Source organism: Trachurus japonicus, chromosome 21 (assembly GCF_045865225.1).
Source record: "Trachurus japonicus isolate A0001 chromosome 21, Traja_1.0".
NCBI lineage: Eukaryota > Metazoa > Chordata > Actinopteri > Carangiformes > Carangidae > Trachurus > Trachurus japonicus.
Window position 1 is genome coordinate 24,025,854 of NC_140927.1, and position 23,559 is coordinate 24,049,412.

General features: G+C 40.1%; 2 protein-coding genes across 5 annotated transcripts in view; both read left to right on the plus strand.

Annotated features, from left to right (window-relative positions):
• The window catches only part of znf385b (zinc finger protein 385B), a 53,276-nt gene extending 40,162 nt beyond the window's left edge, over positions 1-13,114 (plus strand). For 2 of the 3 annotated variants that reach the window (XM_085765415.1, XM_085765417.1), the window contains 5 exons: positions 3,357-3,516; positions 3,634-4,032; positions 5,517-5,701; positions 8,611-8,706; positions 8,835-13,114. In XM_085765415.1, coding sequence (XP_085621541.1) covers positions 3,357-3,516; positions 3,634-4,032; positions 5,517-5,701; positions 8,611-8,706; positions 8,835-9,128 — 1,134 coding nt within the window. In that variant the 3' untranslated portion in view covers positions 9,129-13,114. The remainder of the gene's footprint in view (positions 1-3,356; positions 3,517-3,633; positions 4,033-5,516; positions 5,702-8,610; positions 8,707-8,834) is intronic. The other variant, XM_085765416.1, reaches the window with a different exon arrangement.
• A 3,042-nt stretch (positions 13,115-16,156) lies between these two features.
• On the plus strand, positions 16,157-23,222 carry LOC146965308 (organic cation/carnitine transporter 2-like). 2 transcript variants are annotated; one of them, XM_085764860.1, is made up of 11 exons: positions 16,157-16,699; positions 17,707-17,934; positions 19,098-19,201; positions 19,345-19,499; positions 19,730-19,901; positions 20,587-20,713; positions 20,791-20,891; positions 21,013-21,227; positions 21,407-21,589; positions 21,895-22,030; positions 22,368-23,222. In XM_085764860.1, exons 1-11 carry the CDS (start codon positions 16,490-16,492, stop codon positions 22,468-22,470), a joined length of 1,734 nt encoding a protein of 577 aa, XP_085620986.1. In that variant the 5' UTR covers positions 16,157-16,489; the 3' UTR covers positions 22,471-23,222. The 2 variants fall into 2 exon arrangements, with proteins under 2 accessions (XP_085620986.1, XP_085620987.1); XM_085764861.1 differs by having other exon boundaries at positions 17,710-17,934; positions 22,368-23,220.
• The last annotated feature ends 337 nt before the right edge of the window (positions 23,223-23,559 follow it).

Consider the following 23,559-nt stretch of genomic DNA (forward strand, 5'->3'; position numbering starts at 1 on the left):
GTGAAGCGAATGTCTGTCAAATATCCAACTTCAAACTAACTTGTTTTTATTGCATTTTAAAAACACATTTACTATTTTATATGAATTTTTTATATATATTTTATACTGTAAATATGCAGCATCTAGAGCTCAATAACTCCAGGTCATGTGACCTGTTAACTCAAATCAACACAGGATGGTAGAGCTAAGCCTCCTCTGACACACACCTTGTTTTTATTTGATTTAAAAAAACACATTTACTATTTTAAATGAATTTTTTATATATTTTTATACAGTAATTATGTGCATTATAGCTCAATAACTCCAGGTCATGTGACCTGTTGACTCAAAATCAACACAGGATGGTAGAGCTAAGCCTCTCTATGACACACACCTCTTTTTATTGCATTTAAACGATGTAATATTTGATATGGATTTTTGATTTATTTTATACTGTAATTATCGAGCATTATAGCTCAATAACTCCAGGTCACTGTGACTGTTGGCTCAAAATCATCACAGGATGGTAAGGCTAAGCCTATCCTCTATTTGACGCCCCACCTCACACCTGTTTTTATTGCATTTAAAACACATTTACTATTTTATATGAATTTTTTATATTTTATACAGTAAATATGAGCATTAGTATTATAGCTCAATAACTCCCAGGTCATGTGACCTGTTGGCTCAATAATCAACACAGGATGGTAGAGCTAAGCCTCTCTATGACACGCACCTGTTTTTATTGCATTTAAACGAATGTAATATTTTATATGGATTTTTTGATTTATTTTATACTGGTAAATATGAGCATTAGAGCTCAATAACTCCCAGGTCATGTGAACTGTTGACTCAAATCGACACAGGATAGGTAGAGCTAAGCCTCCTCTATGAGACACACCTGTTTTTATTGTATTTGAACACATCTTATATTTTCTATGAATTTTTAATGTATTTTATACTGTAAATATGAGCATTATAGCTCAATAACTCTCAGGTCATGTGAGCTGTTGACTCAAAATCAACACAGGATGGTAGAGCTAAGCCTCCTCTATGACACACACCTGTTTTTATTGTATTTGAACACATCTTATATTTTCTATGAATTTTTAATGTATTGAGAAGGAGCGAATGTCTGTCAAATATCCAACTTAAAACTAACTTCACTGCAGTAATTAAGATACAGATTAATGTATCACAGGAGATAAATAAAAGAAAACATTGTGTCAAATTAGTTGTACATGCACAGGTTATCTTGAAAAAGAGCAATGCTTTCTCTCCAAAAGATTTATCTAAATCTTGTGAATCATTCATGTGTAATCAATAAATATCTGCTTTTTATTTGATGGAACAAAACAACATCAGCCTGATACTCAGCTGCAGCCACATGAGGCTTTGACCCAGTGAGTGGTTGTTAACTGACGTCACCAGACCTCGTAGTATGTTATCCACCAGCTCAGTCTGATGCCAGAGGGCCGCAACTGACATGACACACACTTGAATGTCACTTGTGGTCAGTTGGCATTATGGGTATAATGATGTATGCAAGGTGTAATAAATACATGGATATTTATTTATGTTAAGATTTAGATTTATTTTGCACATTAAAAATACACAAGTAAAAAGAACAATTCTCAAGCTTATGAGATGCCTTTACCTATAGTTAACAATGAATATACAATGTCATACAAAAAAAACAGAACATACAAATGAACAATCAGAAATATACAAATAATAAGAGAAAAATTACACAAAGAAAAAAACGATCAAAATATATGAATAACAATAAAAAAAGAACAAAACGAATAAACAAACAAAAAATTGTTTTAACAAGATTACACAAAGAAAGTAAGTGTGTGTCTTCATCCTTTGTAACCTTTTACAGATGAACTTTTTTTTTTTTTGCCAAATGGGAATGTGTGTCCAGTGTCCCATAATTAGACACCGTATTGTACCGAATAGAGTGGCGAAGTCCCGCCCCTTCCCCTCGACCCCCATGGGACCTTTCGGAGCGGGAAAAATGAATGGTGTTCAATGGACAGAAAGTCATTTTTTTCCTATCCCCCAGTCGTTATGCCTTGGATTACACAACTGTTGTTTATAGGCTTAAATTATATTTTTTCATGTCAAGAGTTTGACCGTTTATGGTGCCATTGTTCAGTTAAAGCAGATATCAGTGGCACGGCCGTTTCGGCTAATGCTGTGTTCAAGGCAGGCTTTTGAAACCGTAAGTTACAGCTTCAAGTCACAACTACGACTTGGTAGCGTTCCAAGGTAACCGTAGCTCGTTGTTTTTTACCGTCCTGTTGTCTGTGAAAGTTCCCTATAACGGCCACTCCACTGTAATTCGACCCGTGAACTCGTACCAGATCGAACTGGTATGACTTCACAGGAAGGAAAAACACAAAGTACGAGTTTCCTTGAACGCACCATGAGTTAGCAGCCCCCGCCCTTGTCAGGCATCAATTGGTCCTCGTGCTACGTCACCACATTCACGCGCATCCCTTGTGCTGCAACACCACAGCCTTTCATGCCGTTCTCTCCCTCATTGGATAACACTTGTATCCCACAAGGAAAATGTTCTCCTCGGGTTACAGCAGAGCAGAGTGACGGAGAGACTCGTGTTTAGGCTGAAATACTTCATGTAAGTGATTGCTGACGGAAAATAGGACTATTTAGGACTTATATTAACAAAAACATTCCACTGATATCTGCTTTAAATGCTGTTGAGAAAACACAATGAGAAAGACGTGCATGTGACGTCACGTCATCACCCTTTTCCTCCCTTCCTTCTCCATCCACAGCGATTCAACTCTCCACATGCCCCGACTTATAATGATTTCCCCCCTCTTTCTATGCTCTTATCCTCCTGCCCTTCGTCTGTTGCAGAGTTCAAGTGCGGTGGTGACGTATATCATACGTGTCGAGAGCAGAGAAGAGCTGTAGTTCACAGAGCGGTCTCACACAAAACCGAACATTATCAAAATTCTTTGCGCTAAATTGTAGTCATAAATATCACAAACAACATATGTGAAATCCAGGCCACAATTCAAACGGGACCAGAAAATAATTTTTATCTACCCATTGAATCTCATTGATAATTTTGTACCAGAAACAGAAGTGCGGGACTTCGCCACTCTATTGTACCGTATTATTTTTGGGGAATGCAGATCTTAAAGCTTGACGGGTTGAATGAATATGGACCTGGGAGTTTGTTCTAAAATAATCCTTGAGGTGAGCAGCTGATGAATGCTTTCCTCGTTTAAGACCTTATAAATAAAAGACATGTCTGATAAATGTTGATATCATAAATGTTGAGCATTTGAAGTTTCTGATTGAAACACTCTGCTCTGTCTCTCTGTGTGTCTCTCACTCAGTCTCAGGCTGAGGCTCATTACAGAGGCAGTCGTCATGCCAAGAAGCTCAAGTCTCAGGAGAACAAGGCCAAGGCCAAGCTGTCAATCACAGCGGAGACCAATGGGAGCAGCTCTAGCCCGGCAGGCCCCGCCCCCAACAGCAGCACCTATCAGCACACAGGTTGAGTTCACAAGCTCGTACCAACGCTGATCTGAACGTTGTTGCTCATCTAAGTTCTTTGTATCACAGGATGTTTTTTGTTTACTCCTCCTCTCCTCCTTCTTCTCCTCCCTCCAGAATTCTTACCCAGCATCTCCGACTCCTCCTCCCCCCTTAAAGCCTTCCTCCTTCCCTCCTCCTCCTCCTCCTCCTCCCCTCCACCTCCCTCCTCGCCCTCCTCCAGCAGGGCGGGGAGCGAGCCTCCTCCCTCCAGTCCTCCCTCCGCTCTCCCTGCTCCGGGCCTCCCGTCCTCCTCTTCCTCTTCATCCAAAGCCTCTCCTCCTCCTCCTCCTGTCACCTCCTCTTCATGCCCCGCTCCCGCTCCTGCTCCCGCTCCTGGTCCTCATCCTCCTGCTCCTTCCCAGGATGCACCTCCCTCAGCGGAGTCGGAGGAGGAGAAGGCCAAGAAGCTGCTGTACTGCTCTCTCTGCAAAGTTGCCGTCAACTCCCTGTCTCAGCTGGAGGCTCATAATGCAGGTGATGATGACGATGATGATGATGATGATGATGATGATGATGATGATGATGATGATGATGAGAGGACAGTAACCAGTTGGTCACATGACACAATCATACAGGAGGCAGAAGCATTTTATTCTTTTTTTTATATATATTTTATTTCACAAAAATCAAAATCATTGATACAAATCCATAGTTATAAACAAATAAATATGATCATGGTAAACATGCAAAATTAATTAAACCAAAACGGAATAGCAACAACACTTTTTAAAAAAATCTTTACTTATTTTGGCTGCTGATGTTTATTTTTTATTTTCTAATTTATTTATTTATTTTTCTCTTATTTTCTTGTTTTCCTCACCTGTCAGTTCCTGTTTATCAGTGACACGACCTCTATTTTCCTCCATGCTCTGATAAACGCCTCGAAGCTGAATCGTTACCATGTTGGTTTTATCATGGCCACAATAAATTAGTGGAATTGAGATTTGTCACCTTTGTTCTGGAGATTGTTGTGAAAGAACTTAATATCTCTGCACAAACCCTGGTCCTCACCTGTCCATTACCTTTGGTATGAGCCTCAACTCATCTTATCTTATCTTATCAAGTCTTATCAAGTCTTATCAAGTCTTAATTAGAGGCTGAGCTTTATTTCTAATTGCCCCTTTTACATTTGTCTAATTAATTAAATTAGAGTACATGTATTTATTATTTTTTATATAGTGCAAGACAGGATGAGGACACATTACCAAATAGGGGTGCAAACATAGAATAAACAAACAATACAAAAGAAACAGCCGGCTTCCAAGGATCAAGTTCAACAAAATTAGATTAATTTGGTGGAGAAAGTTAGAGATAGACATAATTAACAATCAATAACATAATTGATTACGTATCTCAGTGCTCCTCTGCAACTCGCCTGCAGCTCGTTCTCCGTGAATGAATCACAGGGTCTCGTACGGGGTGCAGCAGCCATCTGCACGGTTCATACCTAGTTCTCCTCAGTTACATACTGTAATCGTGATGCGGTGAACGAACTGAGAACAGACATTGTTTTGAAATCTCTTTGTGGCGCTCGGCTCCAAAATAGAAGAAGTGACTGCAGCTGAACAGTGTTGTACGAGATGAATCAGACCAAAGAGACAAACAATGAACAAACCAGAACACAGTGGAAATAATGATGTGAGTTCTGTCGACTTTGTAATTAAAAATGTATCCGGATAGCGGGGTTGTCCTTGAATGCACCAGCAGTGAGAGTTTTCAACAGTTTCTTTCAACTGTTACCACTTGAGGATGATTAAACACATGATTATTTATCTGCAGGAAGTTTCAAGTCTGCACAGGTTGAGATGAACTGAAACTAGAGTCTGTTTGTTAATGGGATGAAAGAAAAAAAGAAAAAGAAAAAACGGCTGCACCATCATTTGAAACAACCTGACATTTTTGTATTATTATCACGATTCATAAACTTTGTTTTTTTTTGTGCATCTTCTGTTTTTCAGGTTCAAAGCACAAGACGATGCTGGAGGCTCGGAGCGGCGCCGGGCCGATCAAGGCCTACCCTCGACCCGGAGCCAAGCTGAAGAACGTCAGCAGCTCGGTGCTGAAGGGCTCGGGCCTCCAGAACAAAACCTTCCACTGTCAGATCTGTGATGTCCACGTCAACTCTGAGATCCAACTCAAACAGGTAGGAACACACAGAGAGTATCAGAACATTATAATAGCATGAGCAACATCGTTAAAGGGATAGTTCAACATTTTGGCAAATTGGCCCATTGCCATAATCCCTATAGTTTTAGGAGTAAGTTCGTTACCTTTAATTGTCGGTGCAAGCTGTTTTTAGAACGGTGGAGCAGAGCCGCGAGTTGCTCAGAGCTACGCTACGGAGGCTCATGGGATTTCTTGGTTTCCCTCATCAAACTCATCAAATACACAATCCAACAACTCCACAACGCTCTGGTGGACAAGTTGTGACCTGCACATTCACCACGCTATGAGATAATAACAGAATGTTAAGAGACAGAGTTGTTTTAGAGGTAAATGCGGAGACTGGTTGCCAACGGGAATACGCATCAGCGGTTTTGCACAAATTTACCTCGAAAATGAAAAAGCAAATGTTGAACTATCCCTTTAACTTGTTCTGTATCTGGTTGCACCTGCTCTTCCTAAAGTCAAGTATAGTGGAGATTTATTTATAGGTTGCACCACACAAACAAGTAGAGATTTACATCCAGGTGATAAAACTTGTTTTCAAGGAGATTCATAGATATAACAAGTGTATTTTCTTCACCTGTTGCTGTGGTGAACTGTCGTATTGTATCTCCACTGAACTGACTGGATGAACTCTGAGTGACTGTTCGGGATCAAAAAACCCAAGTTTCTATTTGATCAAATATTCTCTCTTGAACAGACCATAGTTTTTCTCTAAGGGACGGTTGAGTTTTATCTGACAATGTTTCGAATTCTTGGTGTTTTTATTTCATTGTGGCAAAAAAAAAAAAAAAAACTTGGTTCCTCTATCCAGGCATCACCAAATGGCGGACCTCGGTCCGGACCCGGACCGAGTGATGGTTCGATCCGGACCCGAGACCAATCTCTAATAATGTCTTTATCCTTTTTTTCCGACGGGACAGCGGGCTCAAAGCACTTGGTCAATACGGCAGCTTCACTCAATTGAGCCAATCAACTCAATTGAGCCAATCAGATCGTTTGTTTAAATCACTTATGACCCAGTGCGTCTGAGAGGGAAAGAGAAAGGAGACGGAGTGTGATGACAGCCTTGCTCCAAAATAAAAAAAAGTTGATGCTGAAGTCAAAGGCGAGCCGCTGGGCGTTTGTGGCCGCCGCCGCCAGTTGTGGTTAAGCGTGTGTGGCCCTGTGGGGGGCCGTTCAGAAGGGTCTCTTGCGCGCAAATCCAAGGAGCATTATCTTTAAAGCGCTCACAACGCCGTAGCGGTGCGACGTGCTTGTTTCCTGCTTCTCCGCCGGTGTCGTGTTGACCCCCGGTTCTCCCTCGGTCTGTAAACTTCTTCACGCGGAGCTCTGCCCCGTTTGGAAGGAGCAGGAAGCTCGTATGCGGGAAGACGTCGCTTCAGAGATGTAGAATGTGTGTTAGAGAAACACCTATTTCAGGACTACTGACTTGAACCACAGAAACAGACAAAGATATCTGTGATTTTCACACCTTCCTCCATATTTAATGGAGGGGACAATACAATGACAGTGCAGCTATCAAGATGCTTTTGACACCTTGGCCTCAAAAAAGAAAGTTTGAAGAAAGAAAAAAAGCACCAAACAAAAAACAACAAACAAACAAACAAAACAAACAAACAAACAAACAAACAAACAAACAGGGAAACCACCTTATTTATTCGGTCTTGTTCTCTTTAATTGAGGATACAGGCCTTAAATTAATTCTTGCCTGGGAGCTACTTTTATTCATGGTAAAAAATTTTTTTTTTAAAAGCTAGTTGTTTACTATAAAAGTGCACTATGTTAAAGTTGTTCCTGTGTTGAAAATTGACAACACATATTGCATGAAAATGCACTTCGTTGGGGTAGGCTATAGCTTATATATAAGACACCATTTGGACTTTATAAGGTTCGGACCTTTCACTTGGATGAAAGTTTAGTAACTGGACCTCAATGAATTTTAATTGAATACCCCTGCTTATACCTTTTGTCACTTTGCTAAAAATCCCGTCTCGTTCTTGTTGGATCATCGACACACTTTCGTGGAGGGGACATCAGGAGATTCATCTTCTTCTTCTGTGTGATTTGACTGTTGCTTGACTGACATGTTCCTGTCTTTGCCTCTTTTTAAATATACAGTGGCTTCATAAAGTCTCAAAGCACTTGGACCATTCACATCTTGCACATCTCATTGTGCCGTAGATTTATTTTAATTTTAATTATTTTATTTTATTTTATTTTGATTCATTTTATTTTATTTTATTTTCAAATCACTTATGACCCAGTTTGAACTGGAACTGAAAACAGGCCGTGTTATACACCAACCAGCCCCAACAGTGACGACACTCAGTTGTTTTACTGTTGTGGCTGATCGATGTCATTTAAAATGGATGAAATGGGACTTGAACTTATCATCGAAGTTGTGTTCCTGCATGAAATTGCCCCTGATAACAGGAAGTAGAATAGTTTTAAGGCGTTGGAAATCCAAGGAGCAGCTTATCCACAGTTAAAGGTACAATATGTAAGAAATCTAAAGCAACTAGCCGTAAAATCCTCCTAATATGTCACAGAGACTCAGGAATAATGTTCATATAACATGATGAACTCACCAACAATAGTACAGCCAGAGTATTCGCATTCAAAATCTTTTTTTGCAGACTGCAAATCATGTTTATGTTTTGAATTTACGTGTTTATTACGTGTTGAGCCACCTAGCCCTCTCTCCCAGTCACGGCGGCCTCAGTGCCGTTTCAGCCTCAGTCTGCTTCCACTGAGCTGCCGCTACGACTGGGAGGAAAAACGAGATTGCTGTGTTTTGAATTTGACTGCAGTAACCGTTTTTGGCCACATTCTTACATATGGCACCTTTAATACGCGTTTGTGTTGTTGTTGTTATTATTGCAGCACATCTCCAGCAGGAGGCACAAGGACAGAGTGGCGGGAAAACCCAGCAAACCCAAATACAGCCCTTATAACAAGCAGCAGCGAAACTCTCTCACTGTGAGTCTGTCTCTCCACATATCAATCAATAAATCAATAAATCAATAAATCAATAAATCAATCAATCAATAAATCAATAAATCAATCAATTCAAAAGATGAGTAATAACATTCTCCTCTTCTCCCCAGAAGGAGTTGGTGAAGCCCTCCCTCTCTCCCTCCTTCCTCTCCACGCCGTTCGCCGCTCCTCCCTCCTCCCTCACCTCCACCATCACGCTCCCCGCGGCGGCGTCTCTCTCCTCCTCGCCGCTCCTCACCCCCACCTCCTCCCCCCTCACCCCCCTCACCTCCGCCATCTCCCTCCACCACCACCACCACCACCGCCCGCCGGCCTCCACGTCCCTCTTCACCGCCTCCTTCCTGCGTCCGGCCCCTGGACCAATCAGAGCGAGCCAAGGATCGATTCTCTTCACGCCCTACTGATGATGATGATGATGATGATGATGATGACGACGGCCGCGGCATCCGACCTCCGGTTTCCAGCCGGAGCTGCAGGGGAATAAAAAGAGACATCAGCTGCTGCAGGGATTCAAACCTGCAACCTTCAACCGACTGAGGCTGTAGAAAGAGACGTGAGCGGGCGGAGCCTCCTCCTTCTCTTGGGTCCGAAAAAAAAAAACAAAAAACAAAAAACAGCCGAAAGAAAAATATCGATTTAATCCAAACCAGAAGTGGACGTGTCGCTTTAAATAAACCACAGGAAACAGGAAGTTTAATTATGCAGTCATGAGGAAATACAGAATGTCACAGGTTTTCTAGAAAACACTAAATGATACTGGAAGTGTTGTTGTTGTTGTCTTCAGCAGGAACAGGAACGACCGCCTCAAGGAAAACTGAGAGAAACAGTGGGAAACGGAAACATTGGGAATATTCACACTTTTTTTCCCCACCTTATTACAAACATGAATTTCAAAGTACCTCAATGTTAAGAAGTGTTCATGTTGCCTGTGGCAGACAACAGACCTGCTGAAAACACAGCCAGCAGAGTTGTTACGGTTTGATGGAGATTAGAAGAATCGGATCCAGTTTCAGGAGGAACCAGAGCCGAGAAGAAGAAACCTCAAAGGAGATGATGAATCAGTTGTTTTTTGTATTTTAATTTCCAGTCCAACAATGCAGCTTCAGTTGAGCCCAAGATACTAAAGGAGGATAAGAAAAATAAAAAAAACTCTGGTGCCCAGAGCCTGGTTTGGGTCCAGTTTGGGTCGAGTCCTCAGAGTTTGGAAGGAGGTTGATTCTGTCCAAACGAACAAACAAACAAACAAACAAACAAACAACCAGCACAAAGAAGATGTCAGAAAACTCAGCCCACGTCCTCCATCTTTAAAAATCTACTACTGCTCCGACGGCTGCAGCTGTTTCTCTGTGGCGTCGTGGACTGTGGCGTCGCTGACGTCCAGCCTCAAGTCTGGTGCTCGTTCAGCTCCTTCCTGACATAACCGAGCAAACAAACTGAAAAACTGAGAAATGAATAAACTATTATGGGGGATTAGTTTTATTATTATTATTATGTTGTTCTCTATTGTTAATTATGTCAAGAAACCCTATGAAAACACCAAAACCAACAAAGTATCAGTTTGTTTCTTTATACTTTGTGACCTACCCCTACACTATTAGTTTTTACTAAAGATGTCAAACTAAAGCTCTAAAACAGATCACAAATATACAGTTTCTTTTTTTTTAATAAGGTCCAGTAGTTTCTTAAAACAGCTGAACGCTGTATGTTTTAGCAAACTTTTCTCAAACAGGGTAAAATTGTTCATTTATGAGCAAATATTTTCAGAAATCCATAACTTATAATAGATTTATGTCATAAAATCTAACTGACTGCCAGTTTTTTTGTTTCTTTTGGAAAAACCAAAACAATAATCCTCCAAAGAAAATCTGATCTGTTGACAGTTTGTTGCTCGTTCTCATGTCGTACGTTCGGAGCTGAAGTGCGAGCACCTGAACTCCTCGTGTCTGACGTCCACGCCTCCGTCTGTACCTGATGTCGTCCCCGTCGTCTCCACTGCCGCTGTGGTACAGACTCACTCTGGACACCGGATCAGACTATTTCCTGGTTTTACAGTGAAGAACGTTCACTCTTGTCGGAGGAGAGGAGGGTTTTCTTCCTCTACACCTTCGTTCTGCTGTCAAATGAATCTGACCAGAACTTTCTGAGTAGTTTAAAACTTTTAACTCAATGTTTCATCACCAAGAGGAACTTTTGAAGACTTTAAGACACACAGACACACACACACACACGCATACATACACACACATCACTGGAACCTGCAGCAGCGAAGGAACGTCTTCCTTAAATAAGCTTCTTCATTTTCCATGATCAAATGAAACATTTCTCTGGTTGCTCTTCTTGTGCTCTGATAATTTATTTTACTGTGTATTGTTGTAAATATTTACCAAAAGCCTCTTTTTTTTCACGACTTTGAAACAACTGCACAAACTCATTTTGTGTTCAACATTCATCCTATTTACGTTTATATAATTTCACCTGCAGTATATATTACATTATGACAGTTTTTACGGTTGAATTCAAAACATTTCTTTTTAATTACAAGCCATAAATTAGCCTCAAGGGGCTTTACTGTCCTTACACATACAAAAAAACAACAAAAACACCCAGGATGGACGGATATTTAACAGCTCTGAAGACACTCAGATACTCTTATTTTATGAAATGGTGAAACAGACGACTTTCCCAGGCTTTATTTGAACACGAAACATCTGGGCTACTGACCAACAACGCCAGCTGATAACATTTCTCTGACAATGAGTTAGCAACCTAGAGAAAAAAAAACAAATGAAAAGAAAAGAAAAAGGAAAAACAAATTATAATAAAGAATTGAAACCCTAACCCTATAAATAGGTGTTTTCCTACAATATTTTCCAGTCATTAGCAGTGGCAGCATTTCGAAAAGTCCGGCGTCGTCATGAGCAGCCAGTCTGTCATTACCCTGATGACTTAAATACATTTTGTGAGTGCACTGTTTTCATGTTGCCATATCAATGTAAAGATGTGATTTACAGCAGTTAGGACCCCACCACACTGATGCTTTTATATCCATGTGTGCAGCAATAACTTTGTCTCATATTCCCACTGTGTTTTGTGATCAGGCTTGAAGACTATGCAGGCTGAAGGCTCAGCAAGAAAAGCTAGTAAGGGGACCTTTTAGTTCAGGTTATTGTTCATCACTTTCTTACTGAGGCTGTAATGATCATCGCAGCCTGTAGGGGGCGCTCACGTGACTTTCAACTGGAGTTCTTGTGAAGCTGACAAAGGTCGCTGCTAGAAGACGATTTTCTTTGGTTTTTGTACTTACAGTACGTACTCCATTTCATGAATTTGAAAAAGATTCAGAGGTTGTTTGACTGTCGTGAAAAGGGGCTTCACAGAATCAAATGAAATCATAGAAAATAAAAATCTACACACAAACTTAAAGTTGCTCAAAATCTGATTGATTGAGTTGAAATTTTTTACAAATTAATCATTTTATGAACAACAGAGACAGATTGTGGTCGACATGAAGACAATAAAAACATTTATTACATTGAATATTCCATTAAATGGAAAAACAATAATGATTAAGTGTCTAAAAAGCAATTTTATGTAATTATGTTTTAAGATCAAATTGAATGGCAGCTTTAAAACACACCGAGGAGCTCTGTGTGAAACCAAGACTTCACAGCTTCACAAATATTAACAGAAATATAAACAGAAAACCTCTTGATCGACTGATTTCCAGTAATCAATCAGCACTGGTTGTTTTCTATGGTTTCACATGGTCTTTGTATTTTCTTGCCTGTCCTCCTGCCTCCTCCTGAATAACTTGAAGCATCTCAGTCTTCCAATAATGAACAGACAGGTGTTAGGATGTTATGTGTGTGCGCGTGTGGGTGGATGAGTGTGTGTGTATCTGTGTTTATCTATGCAGTATTTGGTCTCATGGTGCAGTAACTGTATTTCATCAACATGTAACTGTAAAACAAAAAGAAAAACAAGAAAAGGACAAAGTGTCAAATCCATGTTGATGATGCTGTTGACAGCAGCTCTAAACTGAACTTCCTCCTCTGTCTGATGATGTCATCATGATGCAATAATGTACAGATCAGCAGCTGCTGCTTTTTCTTTTTCCTCCTCCATTCGCTCTGCTTCCTTATCAGCAATACTGAGGCCGACGAGCGTCTCCAGCTGCAAAACTGGAGCAAAGCAAACAGGGATGCACTGTTTTAAACGAAGCGTTAATTCATGTTATAAACATGTTCAAGCTGTCTTTGTTGAAAACTGAGACTGTGTGTGGTGTGTAGATGTGCGTGGATGTGCGTGGATGTGTGTGTGTGTTACCTTCATGCTTGATGAATGAACCTTAATCACTTTGCTTCCAAAATAAAAGCTAATTTTCCATTAACCCAGATGACATGCAAACAGTGAATAAGTATGTGTTTAAAGGAATCACCGCACACTCACACTGATACACACTGACACACTCATCTCTGATGCAGGCAGGGTTGTTTTCAAATGTGATGCATTTGAGTTCACTCTGAAATATAGAGTTAAATTGAGAAATTACTTGTGAACCACGGGTGAATTTAAATAAATTTTAGACTGTAAATCAACATTTTTGTGAAATTGGATCAATTCCCCCCAGAAAACAAATACATTCTCTTTTTTTCTTTTTTAAATTGTGGCTTTGTAGCTTTTTAAAACTCACACAAAGTTCAGATTCAGTCCTTTCAGCAGGTCGACAACATCCAGACACTTTGTTTAAGGTGGATTAAACATTTCTCCTGCTTCAGAGAACCTCCGACCACTTCTTCATGTACAGTATTTATTCCCTCGGCTTGTTTTCTATGACGATGATGATGATGATGATGACGATGACGATGATACAAATATGCAAACGCACATTTGTCAGGTTGAGAATACGTAACATTTCTCTCCATATCATTTTATTTCTTTGTTCTTTGTTTTATTTGTTTTCATTAAAAACTGCTGAACATCAGTCCTGCATCACTTCTTATATCCAGACTTAAGTGAGGAGCCAAATGAACTCATTTTATCAAGTTTAAACTTTATGTGACATTAACGACTCTCGACTGATGACTCTCATGTCCTCCAGAGTCTTATGGGAACTGAAGTGACCTCAAACAAGTCGTTAAGACCTTGCTAGCTCTAATGTGACCTTAAAGGAAAATCTTTAAAGTCTCATGAGATGATGAAGGCTGTATGTCATTGTTACACTCACTTGTTTCAACAATGATGAAACTAGTTGCTTTGCTCAAAGACACAAGAAGATAAAAGACAATATTCAGCAGCATCAAAAATGAAATATGATAAAAGACCGTAATGATGAGAGTCTTACATGAAGCATGAGACTCTCATGAGACTCTCATGTAACCTTATCATGTAACCCCAGTAATGCATCAACAAGTCAAATGTGACACTTGTGTTACCTCAACATTGATGCAGCCTAGAAACTTCCAGACCCTCATGTAACCTCAGTGAGTCTCATGTGACGAGGACATTTAGTTTCAAAGTGAAAGATTCTTGTGCAACCTCAATCTGAAGTCGTGTGACCTTGTGTTTCATGCAACCTCAGCATCTATCAGATTAGACCTTAAATACTCTTCATGTGACCTCAATTTGATTTTCTGATGCTGATGAATCTTATTAAAACCTCAACTAGTCTCAAGAAACATCAACAAGTCTAAACATCTAAAATACTCCACTACAAATCACCTCATGTGACTCTGAAGAGATACCAACATGTCTTCAGGTCACAAAGCGAGCGACTCTCCACTAGAGGGCACATGGCCGACGTGAAGACAGAGCTGACCAGACTGAAAAGTTGTGGACAGTGTGGAGAGTTAATGAGACACCAAAAACCCAGTGAGCTATACAGGAACTACAACTTTTGACCTTTTGTCCTAATCGCTGGAAAGCATTCACTTCCCTGACACATTTATGATCAACACAGTTACTTTTTCACCAAACCACCTCGACATCAGTTTCACACACAACCTTGAACAGTAACACAGTGAGAAACTTCTCCTCCCTCCACACTGTGTTTCTCATAGGAAACATTTGTGCCTGCAACACTCTTATTTAGAGTAAATTTTGTTGGCTGGTTTTTAATCTTAATCTTTTTCTTTTTATAATAAGCAATTAAGTCAGCAAATAAGCATTATCAATAGTCAGCTAACATTTACATGCACTGTGCAAATGTATTCTAAAAGTAATTTTTTCACACCTGAAATTACAACTGAAACGAGAATAAAGGGTGCTAATGTGCTATAATAACAAAATTAAAAAGATTGAATAGATTTTACAAGAAAACACAAATACAACACAATAAAAATCAGAGTTTGACTATCTGGCCTAGAGAAAAAAAAAATATCTGAAGGTCTGAGTTTACTGAAAATACCACTGATATGATAAAGTAACTTTTTCTGTTTCCTGCATGATTGACCTAAAGACACAGGTTCACTCTTTAACTCTGACTCTGTGACTTATATAAGTGTGATCCAGATCCATCAGCATCATAGGAAGTCAGGGGCCTGACCCGGTGTCCGTCTTACCTGAACAAACTGGTACAGTTGAGGCCGTCGGACTGACACGACTGGACTGGACTGGATTGGGAGCTTTAAACTGGTTTGATCTCTTACTGCTCGGTCGGTTTCTCCCGCTCTGTGGTAATAAATGATCAGACCGGTTAAAAGGTGACGAGGCATCTGCAGCTCCCACTGAACCACCACATCATGACACAGCACATATACATCCTCCAACGCACAATGACTGACGCTCTGTGGGACGTTTACACATAAACACAACATAAATAAATATCAATAGTTTTGACTTGTATATTAATTAACCTGTTAAAGTAGCTAAAATCCACTGTCAATCAGCGTAAACTTGGTCCGACTCTTTTTCATGTGACTGTTCAAATGATGCATGGAAATAATTATTAGTCTTTTGCAAATTATATTGATATCTTTCTCCATTATTATTATTTCTCCAACAAAAAATTGTAATATTTTGCAACTTTTGTGGTTCCAAAGTAATCTAAAGCTCAAATAGTTAAAACTGAACTATAAACATCTTTTTTTTTGTACTTAATTAATACTAAACAATGTAGAAACTTAGTCCCTTAAGTGTCATATAATAAAAACAGAACATTGCACTATTTAGCATCAATATCCTTATAATAACCAATGTATGAAAACACACATTAATGATGTAAAACTGTTTCCAGTGCAACTCTTTCCAGTTCCAGTTGACGTCACTTTCACCTTTTTAGGGACAAACACACACACACACACACATTCTTTCTGTGTGTTTTTTTGTTTAAAGTGTAGTTATTTTGTCGTAACCCACTGACAGAGGGAGGAGGATGGAGGAGGAGTTCTTTTGTCTTGTCTGGATAAAGGAGGTGTGAAGTGACAGATCATGCAGAGAGAAGCTGACACTACAACAGGAGTTGTAATAGTATTTGTACTCAAAGGGGCGTAATATTTACACCAGTGGAGCCGATGTTGGTGGAACAACTGTACTGTACTTGTAGTAACAGGAAATATTTGCACTTAGATCTGTTACATTGTATATATGTGCATGCTTTTTGCAGCTATCACAATAATAATACTGGAGGATAGTATTTGTAGCTTTAAGACGGATACATTTGTGCATGTGTAGTTGACCTGCACATCATAGTTGTTTCATAGCAGCATCAGCAGCTTCAGTAAAGTACAGAGCATTACATTAGTAGTACCAGTCGAGTATCAGTAAAATGCAGGACTACGAGGAGTCTGTGTCGTTCCTGGGGACCTGGGGCCCGTTCCAGAGGAGAGTCTTCCTCCTGCTCTGTCTCTCCTCCGTTCCCTGTGGCTACAACCTCCTGTCCGTCATCTTCCTGCTGGCCACCCCAACACACCACTGCAGCATCCCCGCCCACAGCAACCTGAGCCAGGAGTGGATCGAGGCCAGCATCCCACTTCAGGTGAGAACCAGTCCAAACTGGAATCAGGGGGTCGATGATCTTTAATAAATTAAAAACTAAATTGATCACACTAAATGGTTTTGTGAATCAAATCCAATTTCTGTCATGACGTTGAACTGGCACAGTGGCACAGATCAATCTCAGACAGTGATCAGAGAAAAAACTCTTCTTTTTATTCTCAATAATTTCAAAGTAAAAGTATCTTGTCTTTTTTTTACAGTAAGCATTACTGTAACATTTATTGCTGCAACAAATAATTATTTTCATTTGCAGCTTTATCAAATAATGTTTTTTGATTGATTGATTGATTGATTGATTGATTGATTGATTGATTGGTTGATTGATTGGTTGATTGATTGATTGATTGATTGATTGATTGATTGATTGATTGATTGATTGATTGATTGATTGATTGAGTAATTCATTAGTCTAAATAAGGTTAAAAAAATGGTGAAAATATAATTTGTATATTTGCATTTGTTTGTTTGGTTGGTTGGTTGGATGGATGGATGGACGGACGGACAGATAGATAGATAGATAGATAGATAGATAGATAGATAGATAGATAGATAGATAGATAGATAGATAGATAGATAGATAGATAGATAGATAGATAGATAGATAGATAGATAGATAGATAGATAGATAGATAGATAGATAGATAGATACTGCATCACAAGTCAAACTCTAAAGTTAAATTAGTCTACATAGATTGTTTTATCATCAGCATCAATGCATTAACATATTACAAGTATTTTAAAGTTGAAGAGCTCATTTTATCCCTTTTAGCTCTAAAATGTGTAGTAGCATGAGTATAGTAGTATAACATATCGTATCTGACTGTACAGTAAAGTAGAGCAGTGTGGGTTAAGAGGGGGTAGGGTTATATGTTACATACAGTCAGCTAATAATTGACTGCATATGTGATTAGATTCATGCAGGTTAAAACTGGTAGTAGTGATGTCGACTGCTCTCTGAAATAGTGATGATGTTGTTTCCTGGTCAAGCAGGGGGTCGACCTGTTGGAGAGGAGCAGTTGTAGCCGGTATGGACTGGACGTGGTGCAGGAACTGTCTGCAAATGGAACCAGACCCATCCTAGACCAGACCCAGACCCAGACCCAGAGACCGCCTGGATCTGGTTCAGAGGCCCTCCTCTCTAGCCTGAGGCAGGAGGGCTGTAGAGATGGATGGATCTACAGTACTGAGCACTACGAGTCCACTGTCGTCACAGAGGTAATGAACCATCACCGCTTTATCTCCCAGCGCTTGTTTTCACTGTGTTGCTGTTTAGACTCCAGCACATTATATAAGATCTTCTTCTATCTGTAGTAATGGGAGATCATGACCTTTCTCTGTGGCCACCAATCATTGACTGACCTCTGGTACAGTAGCTTGGATGATTAAAAAAAAGAAAAGAAAGAAAGCTTGCTACTGGAGTAAAACCAGAATATGTAATTCCTCCAGCTATCTATTTTTTGCATCTACTCCTGGATCTTTTATTGGATTCATATTGTGACATTTCTTTAACACAACTATAGTTTATAATTACTTTCTTGTGTTTACTTTAGTTTGTTGGGTGTGGCCCATTACTCATTGTGCACATCAGCTAATTATTATACCAAAGATGACATAATCAGATCCCAGCAACACAGTGACTTATATACCTGTTTCGACAGGCCTTTGAACTGCATGGCAATTAATCACTGTCATTGTTTTATTCTTTGCTGCTCTTCATCTTTGTATATACTGTGTTGTCTTATTGTGTTTTGTGAAGCACTTTGTGACTTTGTGCTGCGAAAAGTGCTATATAAATAAAGAATTATTATTATCATTATTATTATAAGTCATCCTTGCACCCTTTTGACGCAACCCTTTAAAGTTTGGTGCCTTTTACTGTAGCAACTTTTATCATTTGTAGACAAATACATGTTTGACACAGGGAGATAACAAGTAAACCAGGCCAGAAAAAACGCATGTCACCACCTCAACAGAGCCAATTAGCTTGATGAAGACCAGTGAAACCAGTAGTCTGGACAGGAAGAGACCACAGCCTAGAGAGCTCAGACTGGAAGAGTTGGGTGGAGGTTCACTCATTTTTTCATCTTTAGATAATGTGGATACTGGAGGACCAAGATCTAAGAAGCAGATAATGGTATCAAAAGACCAGGACACTAGAAGACCAGGTCTAATCATCTTTACATGAAAGGATCTGGGATGTTTTAGGACCAGGGTCAAGGAGATGAAGTCCAAAAACCTGCTGGCCTCAGGGGAGCAGGACACAGGAGGAACTGACCCTCAATACTGAAGAACTGTGTTTTGTATCTGTCTTGTGCTTCAACAATTACTCCAGGTTTCATTTACATGTTTGCATCCCCATGTGTCCCCTTGTCTCCCAGTTTAACCTGGTGTGCAGTGACCAGTGGAAGCAGCCCCTGAGTTGTCTTGTCTACTTCCTGGGAGGACTGTGTGGATGCTTTATCTCCGGCCAGATCTCTGATCGGTAATTTCCATTTCATTTCATTTCAAACTGAATTTCCTCAGCTGTTGTGTTGAGTTACCATGAAGAACATCTACTGTTGCCAACAATATCTTCTACCAGGGTCTTTGAGGACCATCACCAACTCTACTTTATTCCTACCACAGCTTTGGCAGAAAGCCTGTTATGTTCAGCGCTATCGCCATCCTCAGCATCTTCAGCATCGCTGTGGCTTTTGCTCCATCCTGGCCCGTCTTCATTGTGCTCTTCTTTATCCTGGGGATGGGTCAGATCGGCTGCTACATCGTTGTGTTTGTACTAGGTAAGGATCATGTCCGATATCAGGACACTCCCCCTCTCCACTGGTTGCATGTTACTTGTTGTTTTGATGTTGATCTCAATGGCGTCACATTGGACGAAGTCAATGTTCTCACCAATGAGGACACAGTTGAAACTCCATCTTCTTCTGCCTCTTTGGCTCTTGTAGTTATTAATCCAGTTCTATCAACCTCCAACTAAATCGGTGGTTCTCCTTCTGTGTTTCCTCCACAGGTTCAGAGATCCTGACTGGTCAGACCAGAGTCCTGTTCTCCGGCTTGTGTTTACCTGTCGTCTACACGTTTGCCATGATGCTGTTTCCTGGTGCTGCCTACCTGGTCAGGTACTGGAGATATCTGGCACTCACCATGGCTGCACCCGGCCTGGCCTGTATCCCCCTTTGGTGGTAAGATGAGTCTCAAATGTGTTTTATGATTAATGAACAACATTTTCCCAGACTAGAAAGAAGGATTCACATTCAATGATCTATTATTACTCAGTGGCCTCAACAGCCCATACAGGAACACCTCACCTGCCATTTGCCTTCCACATGTTCTTAAGTCAATTTATTTAATTTTCTTTTACATCTTAACATTTCAACTTGTCAATTATAATATTTATATAACCTAACAAAATCCCAAATTTCACTACAGTCAAGAAAAGTGAAAATGTCATGAATTGTCTTTACAGAATTTGTGAATTCTCCATGACTGGATTTAGCTACCAATTACCCTACAGCAAATGACATAGTCAAGAATTAATGTGTTAAGCTTTAACCAAATTTGATCATGAACATTGTGGGTTCTCATCGAGTCTTGGATCTGGTTTTCTTGCTTTTGCTGTGTATAGTTTAGTGTGTGGTTGAGATTTTAGCAGTTTTTTGTAGTAGTCTAACATATTTTGTTTTGAATAGTCCATTAAAAATGTGTGAATCATGGGTAGAGGTCAAGATGTGGTCTTGACAAAATACTGTTCTGTTACTGTACTGTACTTTTCTGTTACTGTATTTTGGCCTTGTAGGACAGTATAGGACCACATTCAACTAATGAATCACACTGGAAACATGTTTGTGTTTGTCCGTCCACCCACAGGCTGATTCCAGAGTCTCCTCGCTGGTTGGTGTCTCAGGGTCGGTTGCAGGAAGCAGAACTCGTACTGCGGTCGGCAGCTCTGGAAAACCGAGTTGAACCTCCAAACGTCATCTTCCTGTCAGACAAGGTGAGACCCTCTCCGCTCAGTCTTGGTCCATGACGTACTCTAAGGCACAGTGACCAGAAGTTTCTGTCTCTCCACAGGCTGAAAAGCCAACAAGCCAGGAAACAGAGTCCCTCAACTTCCTGGACTTGCTGAGGACCAGAAACATTCGATGGACCACCCTCATTCTGTGGTTCATCTGGTGAGTCAAAGCACTTTTACAGCCCCCAAAAAATCATTCCCAACCACTTTTTTTTTTAACTTTCCTATGAACAAGTATCTCGATAATCTTCTGATTTTCAGTCTTGTTCTCTTGTTTGCAGGTTTTCTATGACCCTGTCCTACTTCGGATTCTCATTCAACGTGTCTAGCCTCTATGGAAACCCCTTCCTGAACAACTTCCTACTGACGGCCATTGAACTTCCAGGATACGTCACCATCTTCTTAGCAGCACGCCATATTCCTCGTCGACGGGCGTATGGAAGATTCACCGCGATGGGGGTGCTAGCGCTGGCCCTGGTCCTGATCACCATGCACTGTGAGTAAGATAAGTCCATTGTTGCTATCCTCCTTCCTTCCTTTAACAAGGAGCCTTCGGTTGCAAGGGGGAAACATGATAGACAACAAAATATTTCAGTAGTCTGACCAGTGCTTCAGATGAATAAAAAGCAGAAGATCAAAGCTTCAGCGTTGTTGTTGTTCTCATCTTCCCTTTAGGTCAACCAACTGTCACCATGGTCCTGGTGCTGCTGGGTAAATTTGGCATTTTGGTCGGCAGTGGCACAGTTTACGTCTACACCAGTGAGCTGTTTCCCACAGTCATCAGGAACACAGCAATGTCAACATGTGCCATGTTCTCCAGAGCGGGCTCCGCTGTTTCTCCATACCTGCTGCAGCTGGGTGAGACTTTAACACATATTATGTGTCTTTGCAACAATATGTTAACGCATTAAGTTAATCCTTGAAATCAGAATACTTGATGTACTGTAGCATCAGGGACATCATACATACTAACCCCTAACCCTAACCCTAACCCTAAAGAAAATGTTGTCAACATGTCCTTGGTCATATAGTTTTAGTTTTACATGTTAAGATTTTAGATAGAAAACTATGGATTGCCTGGGTGGATGTCAGAAATCTCAAAATGTTGACAAATAAAAGCCAAACTATTAGCTCACTCTGATCTGGTCTGGTCTGGTCTCCAGCTGTCTTCCATGAGTCCCTACCCTGGATGTGTCTGGCTTATCTGTCGCTGATCAGCATGATCTTCTGCCTTTTCCTGCCGGAGACTTTCAAGCAACCGATTCCTGACACCATCCAACAGATGGCGCCCATACAGAAGTAAGTCTGCAAAGTCATATTAGGCTACTTAAACCAAACTTAGACCAAATATGTATCACACTTTCTGTATAGCAGTGCAGGTAGATACATGTTTTTACTGCAGCAGCCATCACTTGATGATGACTCAACATTTGTAGACTGAGGATTTCAGTTCTCACGTTAGCAAATCTTTATCAATGAATACTCAATTTTTTTTTAAACTTACTGGAGTGAGGTGCATTATGGTGCTGGGAAAAATGAAAAATAATTTTAGTGTTTGAATCCAACAATGGATCTTTGACAGAAATCACTATCCAATGCAGTCTGATTGATGCTCTTCTCTTTATTTGGCTTTCAGGATCCCATGGCCATGGACGTCCACCCGTACTCCAAAGGATGATGGGAAATCAGCTAAAGAGCAAACTACTGCACCTGAAGTCATCTGCACAACTCCCCTATAAGACTCCTAACAGATCAGTAAAGGAAAAAATAAAAGAGATTTTATTCTGTTTAGTCAGGGGAAGTAGTGAAGGTTTCTGTTTCCACAAGACGGTGACGTGTGGACACAGAGAAAGCACCTTCAGAGCCTTTTGTGATGCATTCACTGACACCTTAGTAGAAATAACTGTAGTTTATGGTATTTCCATACAGTAGCTACAGAAAGTCTGAAAATGATGACAAACAACTTAACATATTTTTCCATTAAAGTCAATGGGAAGAAAGACGTTGGCAGAATATTTCGGAAAGCCACAGCAGGCGACTTCACTCATTGTAGTTCTAGTTTACTGTGTTGCTATGGATGCATCCATTCAACTCCACTCAACTCCATTTTCTGAGGACACTTTGAAGTCAAGACTTTACAATATAACAAAAGAAACTCAACAGTTCACAACATTAGCAGCTGCTTGGTGGTTTTGAGGAGATAATAGCCTACTCAATTTTAACAGGAAAGAAACCTACAAAGGAACTTAGAGTGGACGTCTGATATGAAACATGACATGAATGTGGATGTGACACATCAGTTTCAGCATGAATGTGAAAGTGTAAATGAATGAATGTGAGTAACCAACTCCTGTAGCAGTAGCAATGCTATGTTAGAAAATTCAGAATCTGAATATATATATATATAAACTTGAAACTGTGTTTATTCAGAATGTATAGAATGTATTGTTTCTACCAGTATACTGAAGACAGATATGCTGTGTGTATATATATGTGATGTATAAATTAATAAATAATTTTTTTTTAACACTTTACTGTAAATCTCTGAATTAGCTATGCACTGAAATGTCCAATTCTTCTAAGTTTCTGAGCGCCCCTGAACGTCTCCTCGGTATGAACGGGGTGGGGCGTGGCCTGTCCGGACACACCGCTCCAGTTCCATAAAGCAGCGCGAGGTTTCACTGGGAAAAAACAACCTGGCCTTCAAAATTAAAGCATGACAAATCCAGGCGTTTGTATAAGTATGTGGCAGTGGCTTTTACAGATTAAACAAATGAATGAATACATTCTAAGAAGTGAAACTTTCCAAAAAATATTTGGGGTATATT